Source organism: Sinohyriopsis cumingii, unplaced genomic scaffold (assembly GCF_028554795.1).
Source record: "Sinohyriopsis cumingii isolate HCF-2022 unplaced genomic scaffold, ASM2855479v2 utg000379l, whole genome shotgun sequence".
In the NCBI taxonomy this organism is placed as follows: Eukaryota; Metazoa; Mollusca; class Bivalvia; order Unionida; family Unionidae; genus Sinohyriopsis; species Sinohyriopsis cumingii.
Genome location: NW_028315894.1, coordinates 379266 through 396669, shown reverse-complemented (window position 1 = coordinate 396669; position 17404 = coordinate 379266). Strand labels below are relative to the sequence as shown.

The 17404-nt window shown below is 35.1% G+C and overlaps 1 protein-coding gene across 2 annotated transcripts in view; it reads left to right on the top strand.

Moving 5' to 3' along the window:
• LOC149774199 (uncharacterized) overlaps positions 1 to 9924 on the top strand; it is a 35960-nt gene extending 26036 nt beyond the window's left edge. For both annotated transcript variants that reach the window (XM_089945616.1, XM_089945615.1), the window contains exons 7-9: positions 4521 to 4676; positions 6391 to 6477; positions 7392 to 9924. In XM_089945616.1, the coding sequence (XP_089801742.1) occupies positions 4521 to 4676; positions 6391 to 6440 (206 nt within the window). In that variant the 3' untranslated portion in view covers positions 6441 to 6477; positions 7392 to 9924. The remainder of the gene's footprint in view (positions 1 to 4520; positions 4677 to 6390; positions 6478 to 7391) is intronic.
• The last annotated feature ends 7480 nt before the right edge of the window (positions 9925 to 17404 follow it).

Sequence of the window (17404 nt, the reverse complement as noted above, 5' to 3'; positions counted from 1 at the left end):
TATAATATCTTCAAATAGGTAATTGAAACCTAATATACATAATCCTGTGGTATAACATAGTAGTATTTTGCTCTTTCAGATGTGGACTCGGACGTAAGTTTCGACTCGTGGTTTACGGTTTCAAATACTGTTCAAACCATCTTGGTTTGGCATATGTCTATGTGAGACACTTAATTTTAATAGCTGTGGCATAAATCATAGATAAAACACTATCTGCTCTTAATGTGCTTACGCAAGCCTTCTTATTACTGTATCTGTTAAAGTTTAAAAAATGAACTGCTTTATTACAGTTTTGTATGTGGGATTTTATTATCAAAGAAAAGTATTGTTGTCTTCAGCGTCGGTGATTTACTCCAATTAAACAGTAAGTGAACCCCAGCAAAGGATGGAAAAACTTTCATTGTTGTTTACGGATCACAAAAATACTAAAATATAAACGTTGTAATATGTACCGTTGTAGCATAATTGCTCATTTACAATTACTGTGTTTTCAGAAATGTGAAACATGAGCAATTGTGATTGAACAATATATTTAGGATATCGTGGAAGGATTCAGATTCAGGCACAATATCTGAGCGCCGATAAATCTCTATTTACTTGGCATACTGGAGATATAGCTCAAACGCGATATTGGCCAAACATCTGGCATAACCATGTGAGTGACTGATCACGGCTTGCCTCTGTTACAATATTATGACTGTGTCAATGCCACAGCCCAAAGGTAATGAATGTCTGTAGTGAATCGTGGTCATATATGATAGACTAATTGTGAACCCCAAAATGGTAGGACAAAACGTAAAGTATAATGTGAAAGTACGATTCCAAGAATTTGTATGGGTCAATATAAAATTCATTTGAATTATCTTCGCATTATGTGAAAAAAATGTCAAAACTTGAAAATAATTTAATTTATTCAGTCGTGTGCTATTCATAAAATCACGGCCCTTTAAACTTATCCAAATTCCTCTTAAAGCTTTATCTCGTAAACAGACAATTTTGTAGCTCTTAGATTTGTTACAACTCTATGGTCATAAACTAAGTAACAGAACAAGGAAAACCAAAAAGTTTTGGGAAACGTAACAAAGGATTTAATTATGAAAGTCATAAAAGAAATTGTAAGAGAAACACAGTATTATAAACTAAATATTAAATGATTTCGAACTTGATATAAAATGGTTTAAGATACCACAGGCCTAAGGTATCAAATTGTCATCATCCGGAAATCTTTTTAATACATTTTCAGTTGTCACAGAAATATTGAACCCAATAAGTACTTTGCAATTCCAGTGAATACTAGAAACAAATGTTTCCTCTTAAAGAATATTTAAAACCATTATTTAGAAGAAAAAATATGTAAACACATTATCCAGCCTTAATTAGTTATATACGAGCATATGGGGTATAAACGTAATTTCCGCCTAATTACTAAGTGACATTTTGCAATTTCGCGAATATTCCACACCGTAAAAAAGCCAACCTCACCTGATATATCAAATGAGAAATAACGTAATTTTCCTAAGAACCACACAAACCCATCATCATCATCATCATCATCATCATCATCATCATCATTATATCATCATCATCATCAGTCTCATGACCTAGTGTGGTCGTCGAGGCACTGTGCTGCTGAATATCTGACCAGTTCTCGCCACTTGTCTCGATCATGTGCCAGTGTCTGTGTCTCCACAAAACTTGTCCTGGTCCATTCCGTGATGTTGTCAGTCCACTTTTTTATCAGTCTACCTCTCCTTCTGCCACGCTGAACGCTGCCCTGCAGGACTGTTGTGGATAGACTGTTGACTCTAGTGACATGGCCATGCCATTTCAGCTTTCTCTTTTTGACGGTGGCGAGGAGATCCTCATATTGACCTACTTAACGTTTTACGCACTTCTTCATTTGTGATGTGGTCCATGTAAGAGATGCCTAGGATGGTTATGTAGCATCTCATTTCAAGTGACTGGATTCTTTGTTATAATTCTGCTGTCAGGGTCCATGCCACACATGAGTACAAAAAGACTGAGACGACTAGAGCTCGCAATAGTCTGATTTTAGTTTTCAGACAGATATTCTTGTCTCTGCAGATGGGTCTTAGCTTTGACATAGCTGCCATTGTTTGTGTTGCTCTTGACAAAATTTCTGCTCTTGATCCTTCTTCAGTGATTATGGAACCAAGATATTTGAACTGGATCACTGTTTCTAGTTCATGTCCTCTGACGTTAATCTTGGCAGAGATTTGTTTGCCACTATTTGTCATCAGCTTTGTCTTCTCAGCGCTTATCTCCATGTCAAATCTGAAAGATGTTTCATCCAGGTTCTTCACTAATGTGGCAAGCTCGTATTCACTGCCTGCCAGCCCATCAATGCAAAGCGGAGGTTGGTGATGTTACGCTCTCCAATGCTGACTGTCCCACAGTGGTTTTCCAGGGCTTCGCTCATGATGCGCTCTAGGTAGATGTCAAAAAGCGTGGGTGACATGAAACAGCCTTGACGCACTCCCACTGTTTTTCTGGAACCAGTCCCCCCACAGAACCTTGGACAATTACTGTACTGGTAGCCTTGGCATACAGCTACTTGATGGTATTGGTTAACATTTGACCTATGTTATACTTCTTCATTGTGGCCCACAATGCCTCGTGCCACGCTCTGTCAAAGGCCTTGTTGAAATCTATGAACACATGATAGATATTTTGTTGGTGTTGCGAGTACCTTTCGCACAGAAATCTGAGATTGAATATTTGTTCTGTTGCGCTTCTTCCACTCCGGAACCCGGCCTGTTCTTCGTCGATTATTTCTTCTGCTTGTGGTCTCAGGATGTTCAAGATGATCTTCAGCGTTACCTTACTAGCATGACTGATCAATCTGATAGTTCTGTAATTCTGGCACGGCTGGAGATTGACTTTTTGGGGAAGTGTTATAATCAGTGACTGTGTCCATTGTGTTGGCCCTTCACCTGTCTGCCCGATCTTGTTGCAGATTTTTGTTAGTAGCTTTTTCACTGATTCTCCCCCATTTCTTGATAAGTTCAGCTGGGATGTTTTCCACTCCAGACACCTTCCCATTCTTCAGTGCTCTTATTGCTGACTCCACCTTTTCTTTGAGAATGGGGAAGTCATCATCATTTGAGGAGTTTGGAACTTCAAGCACCTCTGGGTCTCCTGTGGACTGATGGTTGTAGAGTTCTTTGCAATACTCAGTCCATCTTTCTGCAATGTCCCTCGCTTCAGTGAGGCATTTTCCATTTTTGTCTTGATTGGTACTGACTTTTGGTTGTTTCTTTCTGGTGAGATCTTTCACAATTTGGAACGCCTTTTTGCTGTTATTCTTTAACAGACCGGTCTCCATTTATGTGCACTTTTGTCCAATCCAATGTTCTTTTGCTTGGCTCAATTTTTTCTGATATTCTTGTTTATTTCTCGGTACTCCATTGCCCCTGTTGTGTGTCTGGTGTTTTGAGTTCTCTTCGGGCGTCACACAACTTTAGAATCTCTTCTGTAACCCAGGTTGTTTTTCTTCCGGCGATGGAGGAAAATGATGTCCTTGGTAGCTGCTCTCATGACTGTGTTGAAGGTGTCTGTCATCTCATTGACATCACCATCCATCACAAGGAGTGGAGCAAATTTGCCTCCAATTGTGGCTTGGAATGACTTGCAGATGTTAGGGTCCTTCAGTTGTTCAAGGTTGAATTTGAGCCTGATGTTCTTTGGCTTGTTAATTTTCTTCAGCCTCACTCAGAAGTTCATAATCACGAGGCCGTTATCACACCCAACATCAGCACCTGGGAACGTCCTTGTTTTTGCTCTATTGATGCCATATCGGTAACGGTTTTGAACCAGTATGTAGTCGATCTGGTTGTTATGGGTTCAGCTTGGTGAGTGCCATGTCCAGCATCGTGAAGCCATCAGGGAACAAATATTAATCAAAACTTGTCAACATGTTTTATTATTAATTTTATTAATAATGAGCGTAAACACCTACCTACTCAGTATTCACCCTGAATATCCTAAAATAAAAGTGTATACCCTTGTATAATCATTAAGTAGCTAATATGTTGACTATAGATGACAACTACAATTTAGAGTACTTACACATAATATCGGGGCAGTCATGTACCGAATATTACAAACATATTGATATTCATAACAGTTTGTTGTATAAATCATCAAGTGTCCACCAAACAATTTATTATTCTTGATTAGTGGTTCATATCTGACTTTGAAATTTGATTCATTCTTCTTGAAATAAGAAAGTATGCTCACACACGTGCAAGTATTTCTCAGAATGTATTCCTAACTTACGTATTCATGAAATACATTCTAGAATAATTCTGGAAATAGGGTCAATTTATCGATTACGTGTACTCTGTAAAGGAATATATATATATATATATATATATATATATATATATATATATATATATATATATATATATATATATATATATATATATATATATACATACATACATAATTGCGTGTTATTGTTTAAAAATATATTTGTATTTTACCATCTCCAACAGATTTGATACATGGAAGGACCGGATCAATCCTTGCACACTTCGACCCTCACGTGGCCAACACCATCATGCTTTCTTTCCTTGTCGTATTCTGTTTGTGTTTCATATTCTGGAGGATGTGGAAGGTGTTTAGTAACCTGGGCCGTAATATACAAACAGGTACGGATAACCTTGTAAAAAAATTTTGACAATATTCTAATACAATGGTGCTACGTTTCGTTGCAGTGGTGCCTCATTACTGTATTCGCTCTCTTGAATGGTCTCAGGATAAGGTATCATTATACTTTTCTATAAGAAAAGAGATCCTGGCGACGATAAGAATTATAGTGGAAGCGATATAACCAAATGCTTTTCCTTGTTATTCACAAGTGTTTTAAATGATTGATTAGTTATTTGGACAGAGAGGTGCATTATAATACCGGTATTTATTGTAACATAAATCGTCCAACCGCTGATGCTTTTAGTATATTGCATTCATTGATCGACAGGTATATAAAATAATGTCAAGTAGTCTACCGTGTTTTCTTGCATTTAATTCAGTATATAATAGTTCGTTGTTGCATACATTTTATTAATCGTATATAAGTGGCAAACTATATTGTGCAATAAAATCAATGATAAGAGTGTATAATCTTGTGCAAAGCTGCATACTTTAATATAGTTGGGCGAGTTTTAAGCCGATAACAAGGCAGGGGAGGTAATATCGTCAGTATTGGTTTCATTTTGTTCAGAGGACTTAGATACATTCTTGCTGGCAAATGCCAATAGATGATGGTTTATATATTACTCCAATATTTACCTAATATTATATTCTGATCTGACCTTTTTCAGAAACGTTGAATGTTACAAATTTAAGCTGATAGGCTAAAGGATGATTGTAACCAATGGTACCTTAAGGTTAATGATATAAAACAACTTAAGGGTAAAAACAAGCATGTATGTCAATACTGAATTTGACAATGTTGATGTGTTTACACATTTAGGATTAAACTATTTCAAGGTTTTCGTTCGATTGGAAGAAATTTCCTTTGCGAGGAAAGGAGGTAAATTTACCAATTTATTACTTTTCAGCAATAATTTAAAGTAAACAACATCGATATTTATCACGCATAGCCATTTGCACTATGCTATTCTTCTGAAGAAAATAAAATACCTCTTCATACGGTTTTGATTTTCAAGGAAATACAACTTATAAACCAAAGAACTTACAGTTAGAATCTCTTCTGTTAACATGCATATAATTAAATGAGTTTGACATTTTGTACTCAAATATCGGTTGCTCACTTCTTGACAGAATGACTCCTTAGCTTGATATAACAATAGAGGTGTGTATTTGAACAAAAAATACGTAGTTTCAACAACTGCTTATGATGAACGAATCTGATACATACATCTAGAAATATCAAAGTCTTAAAGTTCAGATTTTAAATTAATTATTGATTAATTTAGAAATATAGAATGACATTTTATTATATTCATATGCTTTGAACTTGACATAGAGCCTTGGCAAACACTCATTGGCAATAACAGTAATACATGACAATTCATCTAAAGCCCTTGAGAAAAAAGTTCAGTTTTATATGTCAATATATATATATATATATATATATATATATATATATATATATATATATATATATATATATATATATATATATATATATATATATATATATATATATGTATATATATATATATATATATATATATATATATATATATATATATATATATATATATATATATATATATATATATATATATATATGTATATGATTCAGTTTTCCAATAACATTCCATATGTTTGCATTACAATTATCGAAAAACTAAGCCTGGTTTTGTTTGTATTTTTCCAATTCAAATTCGTCTACAGGTACTGATGATACTCCTATGTTAAACAAGTATTTGCGACAGGATGACTGAATAAAAAACAAATGTTTGCTTCAACAATTTTAAGCCAGTAAGTAAATAATGGATGACATAAAACCTTGCACATACAGGATGAACATACATACATACATACATACATACATACCTACCTACCTACCTACCTACCTACATACATACATACATACATACATACATATATACATGCACACATACATACATACATACATTCATGCATACATGTGTTTTTATTTGCTACGTTATTAACGAATACAAATGCATTACCAATGAGCATACACTATGTAGCGGGTTAATGATTTCGTTAAAGACGTATTGTTGAAACGTACTCTCCAAGTATTATTTACTTCGCTGCACGCTATTTGGCTACAACGTAGATGTCTCCAATAATGATTGATTTTATTGTTTTGTTAGAGAATTATTTATATTTGTGTGCATACATGTTTGCGTCATAATCAGAACCGTGCGGTGCATTCCAGTACACTCGAATAAGTACTGCAAAGTGTTTCATCTTGTCTATAAGTTCAAATTGTTATTGAAGTAGCTTTGTATGTTAACTAATTAAACACATTCACTGCTTCGAAAATTACTTGAAACTAGTGTACTCGAGTGTAATAAATAATGAACTTTCCATCTGTATCATATTTATCAAATACTTTAATGTGTAAAGTACATTTATATAGGACAGATAATCCGTGATTCAATCAGTGTTGTAGAGTGACAGTCTAAACATGTATTAACATCACACTGTCACTACATCTTAAACAGATATTGGTTACTTTAACATTGGCACAAACACCGCAATCATAATATTAATTATAAATAAACTCACCTTTCATTGATACATGAATGAGCATTCAACATGACTCAATTTCGACAATTCTAAATATACGATAAATCCCTATTCTAGTAATTCTACGTTTGTACTTTCTGATGATGATAATGATACAACTCTATCTTATGCTTTAGATATTGCACAAACCATTCACAGCCGCTTGGGCCGAAAGCAGACTTTGCAAACAACAAACAAGCAAAGCATTTTGAAGAAGGGTCAAGGACCTCAAGGAACATTATCTAGTATCACTTTCTATGTGACGTTTAATGCTAGTGCCTATGGTGTTAATGTTCCAAATTATATGTAGATAATATAAATTGTAAGAAATGTATTGGCGTCTTCCTCAGTTAGAAAACTTTCAAATGATTGTTTAGTTGCTACAGTCATGGTGATAGGACTCTCAGCAGTGCTACTACAGGTTATCAGCCTCAGTGCACAACCTGACTTTCCTGACAAACAAAAGCTAAAGGATATTTCATTCAACTTTTTAGAGAATGCAATACAATGAAATAATAAGTAAAACCGATTTAGGAACGTATCTACATTTGCAGATTAGGAGGCCGCTGAAGTAACCTACTTATGTATTTTGATTTGGTACTATACTACTACTGTTTATCATTTTAGGACATAATTTAAGTATATATATATATATATATTAAAAGGTAAAATACGTATTGATTTAATACACCAAATCCATTAATTTACATGAATTATTAGCGAACTGCTGAGCATATAATCATTTGTTGTTTTTTTTTAGTTTTGTTATAAGCATATTTTAAATTATCATAATATTTCTCGAAACATTGAATATGTTTGCTTACGAAAATTACGACTTTTAATAATTAAGCTAAACTTCTGGAAATTGTTAACTGGATTATTCATTTGAAAAAGAGGTTTTAGGCTCCGTTGGGACAGATAACATAACAAGTTGAGCTATCTCTAAAGTCAGGCAAAATTCATCGCATTATCAGCTATGCTTACACAGTTTTGTAATGGTACAAACGTTTCTTGATATTTTCGAAGTACATAATGTCGTGGTCAGCGTGACACGTAACCATCATGATTGACCTCCTGGCTAGGCTTTCAAACATTTGGACGTTTACCATGGTTAACTCTTTTGTTTTGAGGCATAAGTCAATTTTAATTAGAATTGGTCGGATAATCGTGAGGCAGATATGTTAAGATAAGGTCATATAGTATGCAAATAAAATGCTAAAATAAGTTTTTGGGAAAGCTCGGGCCATTTGGATAGATTTCATAGAATGATATTTCTATAATAGTTACTAATAAAGGCGGATTATAAAGAATTATTCGGACAACGATGGATGTTTTGAACTTGTTGTGGTTGAAAGTTAATCATGATTGGCTAAGCTAAACGGGGGTGGGGGTGGTATGAGCTTCCCAGACCAAATTCACGGCTTTAAATAATCTCCCTGGCGAAGTTTGTCATTGCAAGCTATCTGCTTTAAAGGAATCCTGAGAGACTTCGAGTAAACTAACACGTAATTTTTCTCGTTAAACTGTCCAACGAACGTGTGTCTGTGAAATAAAAGACACGTATTCAGAAGGATTGTGCTGCATGGTGTTAGCATTAAGAATGAATGTCGACCCACATAGTTCAGCTGGTAATATACAGCAAACAGCAGGATGTCATAGTTTATCCAGTAGGTCTATTTTTGTCCCGATTCCAGTTAGGATTGCGAGTAGCAGATATAAAGTAGTTTATGTATGGTAATAGGGTTGTAAATGTTTATTAGGTTGCGAACTGATCTTATTATTTAGTTCTGTCGAATTAGGATAAAACGGCATATGACGTAAACAAAACGAGTGAATGTTGTTCGATTCCAGTACAATAATCTAACATATATTTAGGATGGGTATTATGTTTTATTTGAAACAAAAAGTAGCTCCATAATTTTACTGCACAGTGAAAAAGAGTACAGTCTACAACCAAGGTACGTTGATGATCCGAAGAGGCTGGAGAGAGTGAGACAGACAGACAGACAGACAGAGACAGGGGCAGATAAAGAAAGAGCGAGAGGAAGTAATGAAATACAGCAATACTGACCTATCACTAACAGTGATGGAGTAACGACCGAAATCAAACAGGTTATGCGGACATTCCGAAAATTAGAGTTTGATCGTACACCCGATTATATGATGACATTCGTTTTATCGGTATAATAGAACAGCTAATTGAATTTGACATAAATTCCTAGGACAAAAAGAATCATTCAAATGTCATGTTCAATTTCATTTTGTTTTCGTAATTGATTAAATTGTTATATTTTATATGCGTAGAATCGTATTTTTCTATTCTGTATTCCTGACCGGATCTTTTTTATTCCATCGATTAATTTCATATTTTAATATATCGTTTACTCGATTCGGACAATGACACCATGGTAGATGATCTCCTAGATATATACCGATAACTAAAGCATCATAAGGAGGGAGGATCATACATATCCCACCTCTGACAAGATTCTTAGATAACTAAAAGTGCTCTTTTGCAAGTATGAACGACATGTGTCACAGAGGCAACTAACAGTAAACATCGATGCGAATAATTATCACGTGTGTTGCATTTAATGTGATTAATATGTTAATATCGTAAATGCTTCAAAATATTAAAACATCCTTGTCTGTTGAGGTTATCTGTAACAATTGTTATAATGTTCATCATCACATACTGACGATTTGTTATTGATGTATTTGAAATAGATTTACTTGGCTATGTTACAAAGGATCTCATTCGGCTTTATAAACCTATGTAAAACAAACTAGATAAACGAAACATGGTCGGAAGTCACTTTGTTTTAAACGTTTCGAGCAAGTGTGGCGTCACAAGGCATTCATTTGTGAATTATTTTGTTATCGATGATGGCTTCTCAGTATGATTTGATAGCTTTAAAAATAATGTCATTTTTTAATTTATATTACATTTTATTGTATTCATATTAACTGCCAGAAAAGGATGATATATGATACATATTGCTAGGCAGCCTCAGTAACATTGTGCCCATATATTTGCATAACTGCTTATACTATATGTTGAGATAGTTGCATAATTGAAACAAAAGAGCACTATGGAACCAAAATTACATTTCGTGCCAATGTTAATCCAATCATTATGTATGGAAAGTAAACCTCGACTAGTGGCCATGTAAATGTTTAAGACAATAAGCAAAGACTGGTTGGTGTCAAATAATTTGGTACAATTAAGGTCAGATTTGTTCATTCTTTCTTACCTTTCCTTGTATGTATGTATGTATGTATGTATGTATGTATGTATGTATGTATGTATGTATGTATGAAGGATTATCTTGATACTTTAGTGAATATATCTAGATATTCATGCTCTGATATGAGATTTCTAGAAACAAATATATTTGCCATGTATAATTTTGTTATATAACTGTATTTGTTTATTTTCTCTCCCGCGCGAGTTAATATGTTGTTTTGTCATCCTGTAGCGACATATAATAATAATAATAATAATAATAATAATAATAATAATAATAAAATAATAATTGCTTTGTCTTATTGAAAATGGATTGAGATACTGTATCAATATATGCTGTATTAAACATCTGCCTTCTATTTGTATGCCAAAAAATCCTTCAAAAAGAGAAGACAAGTAGTGTGTATATGTGCACGGAGAGACAGAAAGAACAAACAGTAGATTTTTTAACAGTACAGTGTAACCATTTGAACACAGTTTACAACGTAATGTATTATATGACAATCATGTACTATACGTATTCATACTCTATGTCCGTTATGATCAGGTGTTTGGTCTAAAACACTAGTGTGTGAAACTCAACAACATTTCCTCAAGCCCACAGTGACCTAATATGTTAATGGTCCTGCCTATGACTAAGTGGTCATATATGTTATTATTGAATATAAAATGTTTATCATTGTTCTTATGGTAAATGCAGGTAGACATTATAATAATAATAATAATAATAATAATAATAATAATAATAATTATTATTATTATTATTATTATTATTATTATAATAATAATAATAATAATAATAATAATAATAGCTTTTATTTATTCATGGTGACATAATTAGTCAATAGCTAGTGTATATTATGGCCTTGCAGAATATAAATTACGCAATGATAATACGTTTTTATCAGAGTAACATCGTAGCCTAACATTTATAAACGTTATGCCGTCAATAAGTCGGGATTGCTGATAAAAATAGTTACAGGGGTATAGTTTCTTAAATCTGAAACTTTAGGTGTTTGCTTCCTATCTTGCTGAACACATACAATTGCACACATACGTTTGCATAATAATTGTCTATTATGCACAGTCTGTACGTAAGTTATTTACTTTCCCATCTGACATGGCAAATATGATTAATATGCTCTGTATTCGCGTGTGGTCATCATAAACATTTTTCTGCTTTTATTTTTCAGATTATTTAAGGTGTTTTCTTTAGTACGATAGAATATGCGCTTGGTAGCTTAGCGTTATTTGATATGCCTAGCAGTTCTGTTGATGACATGGACTGGCTACTCATTTGTTGTGCCATTTTTCCCTGAAAGTAGCTCTCATCATGCTGGTTGGCTGGCGGTAATTTCGCATCTTGCTAAACAAGTGTCCGTTGTGAACGCAAAATCTAAAAATGTAATGAGGCCTCCCCCCCCCCCCGACATATATCGGTCTAATTTGTAACACAGCATTTTTACATTTGTTGCATATGTTAAAAGCTGACGAGTGGCATGGCTTTTCTATTACAGAGCGAACAGAAATTAAAACAAACTAATTATCATATTAAATGAAACAAGACAATGGGATATTTTTCTTTGCGTAAGTCGAACAAACCATTGGGTTGTACAGGAAATGAAATGGGCGTTAAGAGGACTGTGTGACTCAGCAACTGATAGTTTCTACCACAAAAAAAACGCAGAAAACCCCCAGAAAGAATGATAAAAAACAAACAAACATTAAATTAGTATAGTTACATTTTTTACTTTCATTTTTTGAAATTGTATTTGTTTGTATTTTAATTTATTGTATCTTATTTAAAATACCCATATGAAATTTAGTTTCGGTGCAATAGGTCCTCACATAGATTATATGGATAAAACGAAGTTTGAAGTGCTCAGATGGTTAGACAGCCTTGAATTTCTAACAACGATCTGTTACAATTAGATATAAATATAGCATTTACTGATAATGTAAAGTTCAATACATAACATTCTAAGTATACATTGTCAATTTATAAGTTTCATCCGATGTACATTTTAAAAAAATCTTCAGTTATCAGTTATTTTATCAACGAAAACAATGTATGTTTGTATATATATATATATATATATATATATATATATATATATATATATAGATAGATAGATAGATAGATAGATAGATAGATAGATAGATAGATCGATAGAAAGATAGATAGATAGAGAGATAGATAGATAGATAGATAGATAGATAGATATTAAAATACCTTGTGGAAGCAAGGCCTGGACAAAGTTATCCAGTGACCAGCCATTGGTAAACCATTTTCTAACCTTAGTGTACGGTTAAATGTAGGTTATTAATATTGATGAACGATCATTCGTAACCTCGAGGTTAATCAAATGGATTGTACCTCGAAAGTATTTCCATAGTCGCCATTCGGACCATCCCTGCGCATTACAAAACCGATTGGTGGGAATACATGAAACACATTGGTCGTTCGCAACTTTTGGATCAGTCATATGGTCTACCCATCTGTAGAAATAGCTGAAGCGATCTGAATTGACTGCGCTCTCTTTTAGGTCAATAAAGTGCCGACATATTAAAAGTATAATTTCTTAGTTTTCTCTTTTTTATATAACTTTCACCACCGATATACGCAAGTGCAGCTTTTTTCCTCACATAAACAGGCGGAGACGTTCCAGGTTTTGAAAGACTTGCGTTTTCTTGGTCGCGGTGCATGCTAACAATTCTAAGGTTTACTTACTGCTGTTTGGAGGAATTTATGTCATCTCGTCAAAACCCATAATATCATTGTGTAGTATTCCCATCATTGATTAACTGCGAGAGTGGGTATTTTCCTTCATCACTTTCTGGGTTCATCTTATTTTTTCTATAGCTATTAACAATATGGCAGTCGTTTTTGAACATTAGAATAAATGGGTCATTATGACACAAGCTTATATTTATGGTTATTTATGTTGGAATATATATCATTTACCTGACATAAAAAATCCAAACAATTAAACAGCTCTCTTATAGAGAAAATTTCAACAATTGCTGGTCTCCCAGCTCACAATTTTTACAACCATAACATGAGATGGTCACGAAGTGGTGTCACTCAAGGGCTTTTGGTCCTCCGGGGTTTATCGTATCGGCGAAAGCCGATGACATCATGATCCAGCTCCAAATTGTGGTGTTCATTCGATCTATTGCAGATTCCTGCTGCTAAAACGAGTGGGCATTCAGCATAGATCTCTTCCCGTGCCGAACATTGTTCTTGGGTTTGCTCCATTGTGCATTGTTGATCCTGACTTTGTGTTCCTTTCTTTGTCTGCCAGAAAAGCCGATCGTCTTATAGATTTACTTTGCAGCCTGTATACTCGACCACATATGTGGGTGTTTGGGTGTGGTAGCATACGTTGGGTGTTTCGTTCTCTCTGCTAGCTTCAGTTTTCTCTTCTGCTTCTTTTCAATTTTGATTTTCTTCTTCGCCTTCACTCCTCCCCTGTCTTGCCCTTGTTGAGTTCAACTCGCCGTTGCTGGCCCTGGGGATCGTGACCTAGCTTCAGAACGTAAGAGTTGTTGTTGCTTTTGGAGATGCAGATCTTGTATACTAGGGTTCCAGGGCAGGAGGCTCAGAATATGTCGGGTCTGAGTAGTACGCCCCCTTGTTTGTACCGTCGTTCCTGCTCCCTATCCCGGTCTTCTTCACGGAAGGCTGCCTCTCCGGTTGTGTGTGTTTCTCCTCCCAAAAATTAGTAACATAATTAATCTTCCTTGAGACCATAGGTTATGCCTTGGAGGAATACTAAGGCCTAAACCCTCGATTGCATTCCGGGCCTACGAGGAAATCATCACTTGCATCTCTGGCTCTATCACTGATGCGTCTTCTTCTTTACCGAATTATCTGGAGGCAAATGAATGGCAAAACCGACTAGCTAATTTGTACTTAACGACTTGTTCGGCCGGTGGACTAGTAGGTAGAGTACTCCAGTGCAAACGGGGTCAAAACGCAAGAGTTTTACCCCTAATTTGCATGAGAACACATATGTCGGAGATTATATTAGTGTGCACAGCGCACTTTTACTTGAAGAAATCCCATTTGACACAGTATAATAGAACCACATCGTAACACGTTACTGCCCGCATTGCAGGCTTTATTAAGTAGCCGTTTCGTGCAGAAGTGGAATAGAACACCTAACGACACATCTTTTGCGTGCAGGCACGCATCATTGAGATTATCTGGTTCGTCGAGTGGGAAATAGAGCCACCACTCGACATTTTCTGTTTGCTCCCGTATGGCATGTCTGGACGCGGAGAGTGCTGGAACACCATGCATATACTATTAATCAAATTCTGCCCAGTTATCTAAATCACGGTATTTCCTATCACCAATTGTGTGTACGCCACAAATTGTAAGGAACGATCTCACTAATCGGTCTCATTTTTCCTTTCTCCTTTGAATTCAGAATAGTGTATACCTAGTGTACATGTATGTTCCTAAATGGCGAACACATACTAGGTTCAATGTGGGATGGCGCACACATGAAGTCTATATTATGCTAATTTTTGTCTAAGGATTTTAAGACTCATGATTACTTCTTTCGACAGATTATATTGTTAAATGTGTTATCTGATTATAGAGAGCACAACCTGCTGAGGGAGCCGCTAAGTATATCTGATTTTGATGTTTGAGTGTTTTGGAATCTTTAATTGCTTGATTTTCAACCCAGAATGCGACTATGTAAATGAATAAACTATCGGGTAGTCTCGTCCTCACTGTAATGCCTTCCCCCTGGATCACCATCGCTGCTGCTTTGAATCCAAGGTGGGATTTAAAGACACCTGAATAGATTGCTCTGTTGCTGTATCACCGTTAAATATATCTCCGAGAGCAGTTTTGCCCTTAATTCTAATGTATGATCTAGTTTTGACTAATACTCAAAGACATTGAAGTTTTGCGGGGGGGGGGGGGGAGGGGCATATAAATGGAACATGAAGCGAAGTGGGGATAAATTGTCATTTCTGTCTGAATTGTGTTAACAAGAACGATGAACACCTATTATATTATAGAAACGCGGGCGTTAAGGAAATCATCCATCAGCTTCAACACTAGGACTTGGAAGAAACATTGTTTCGTTTACACATATTAAATGGTAGAAAAATAGAAAGATAGAATGTGACAGAAGATACCTTTACAAAATGTGTGCAACAAAACAAAAACATTACTAACATGTTCGTTATAAAAATGAACATGGTTAGTAAATGAAGCTCTTCTTTAACTCAAAACAAAAATAGAAGTAATTAATCGTAAAAGTTAACATATTTAGGGTTGACGACGTAGTGGAGCCAAATTTGACTTCCAGTGATGAAATATTGTCATTATGCCATCCTGGCATAGTATGTTTCTGTGCTAAATAATAGAGAGAGATAACGTTTCCAAAACAATCTTTATAGTTTATCATCGTTTCTAGAGTAAGTACGATCAAAAACAAGTCGCTTGACTTTCTAATAAAAATTCAAGACAGCATGTATGGCGAAAATGTATACTGCATATTAATACACAATGGAATAATTTCCTGTAATACCACATACTTTAACTGCGTAGATGCGTTATTTATTCGCATGAAATCAATCACTTTATCCTTTAGAGGAAGTAAACCATAAGGATCAAACTATTATAAAATGTGATTGTTTTTAAGGCTTGGGCTACCCAGTGGGTTTCTGTGTTACTGGTCTATGACTCACGTCTGTGTTGATAATATAGACGAGAACGCGTTTAACTTTTCGACACGTAATTCACTTCGAACACACACTACTTGAGTCTACGAAGTTACGTATAAATTGTGAGTCAGAAAGTAACGAAGTTCCCTGGTATCCATTATTTTTGGGTTGTATGTTCTTTTGTTCGCAGTTAATGACAATTCATTAGTTCACACCTGACTTCTTCCGAGAAAATGTCAAGTAATTTGATGTATAAAAGGTAGTTTCCATACACTGTTGCAAATGTGTTTGGATGAGTTTCGTCTCCAGGGAAATCATAGGAAGTAACAAAGTCTTCATACCAATTTTCAAAGCCTTATCTTCTCAGAAGACATACATCCAATATTTCTTCTTGACTCATCATCAAATGTATGTCGTGTTGTTTCTCGCTAGGACGATTGATTTGACATCCTTAAAAAATTCCCATGACTAGTAGTGTGATTCTTTCAGTCAAATCACTAGCATACAAAGAGACTAAATGTTTTTGTTCTGTCCATATTGACATCATGCCTGTATTTATCTCAGCTGGTCTTTTATCATTCTGTTGGTGCACTTCTGAATTTAAAAATATAGAAGTTGTCATTGCCTATTTCCATGGGTTATTTGTATTCCACCATTTCTTTCTAATGTTGTAACCCAATTTCGCCCTAGTTGCTGACGTCCAGAGCGTTGTCAAATCATGCATGCAAGAGCCTGTTCGCTGTGTTCACCAGAGCAAGTCAAACTGACGTAAAATACGAATTTGCACAACTGTACAGGGTGGACATGCTTATCATTAATGCCTTGATGTGGAGGGAAATCAAATCCCCCAAAACCATATCCTCCTCCATAATTGTCGTAAGAAATACCATGGGTCAAGTTAGTGCCCTGTGACATCCAAAATTCTCAAGTAAGATCTCATGCAACATCTCTGGCCAAACGTAGGTTTACATGGTCTTCTACATAATGTTTGGCAATGTTGAATTACTTCTAACTTTGTAGTGTTGGAACTCTAATGGATTTTGAACCGATGTCTCCGTTGAGAGCTGCATTGTTGACGATACAAATAAGCATATGTTTCGTTATTGGTGCCTGGAAACATGATTATCGATCTTGTACCTGAAGTCCAGCGGCAAGATGGAAGTTTTCACTTCCACTCATTATATCGAATTCTCCGCTCTCGCTCTCCGCATA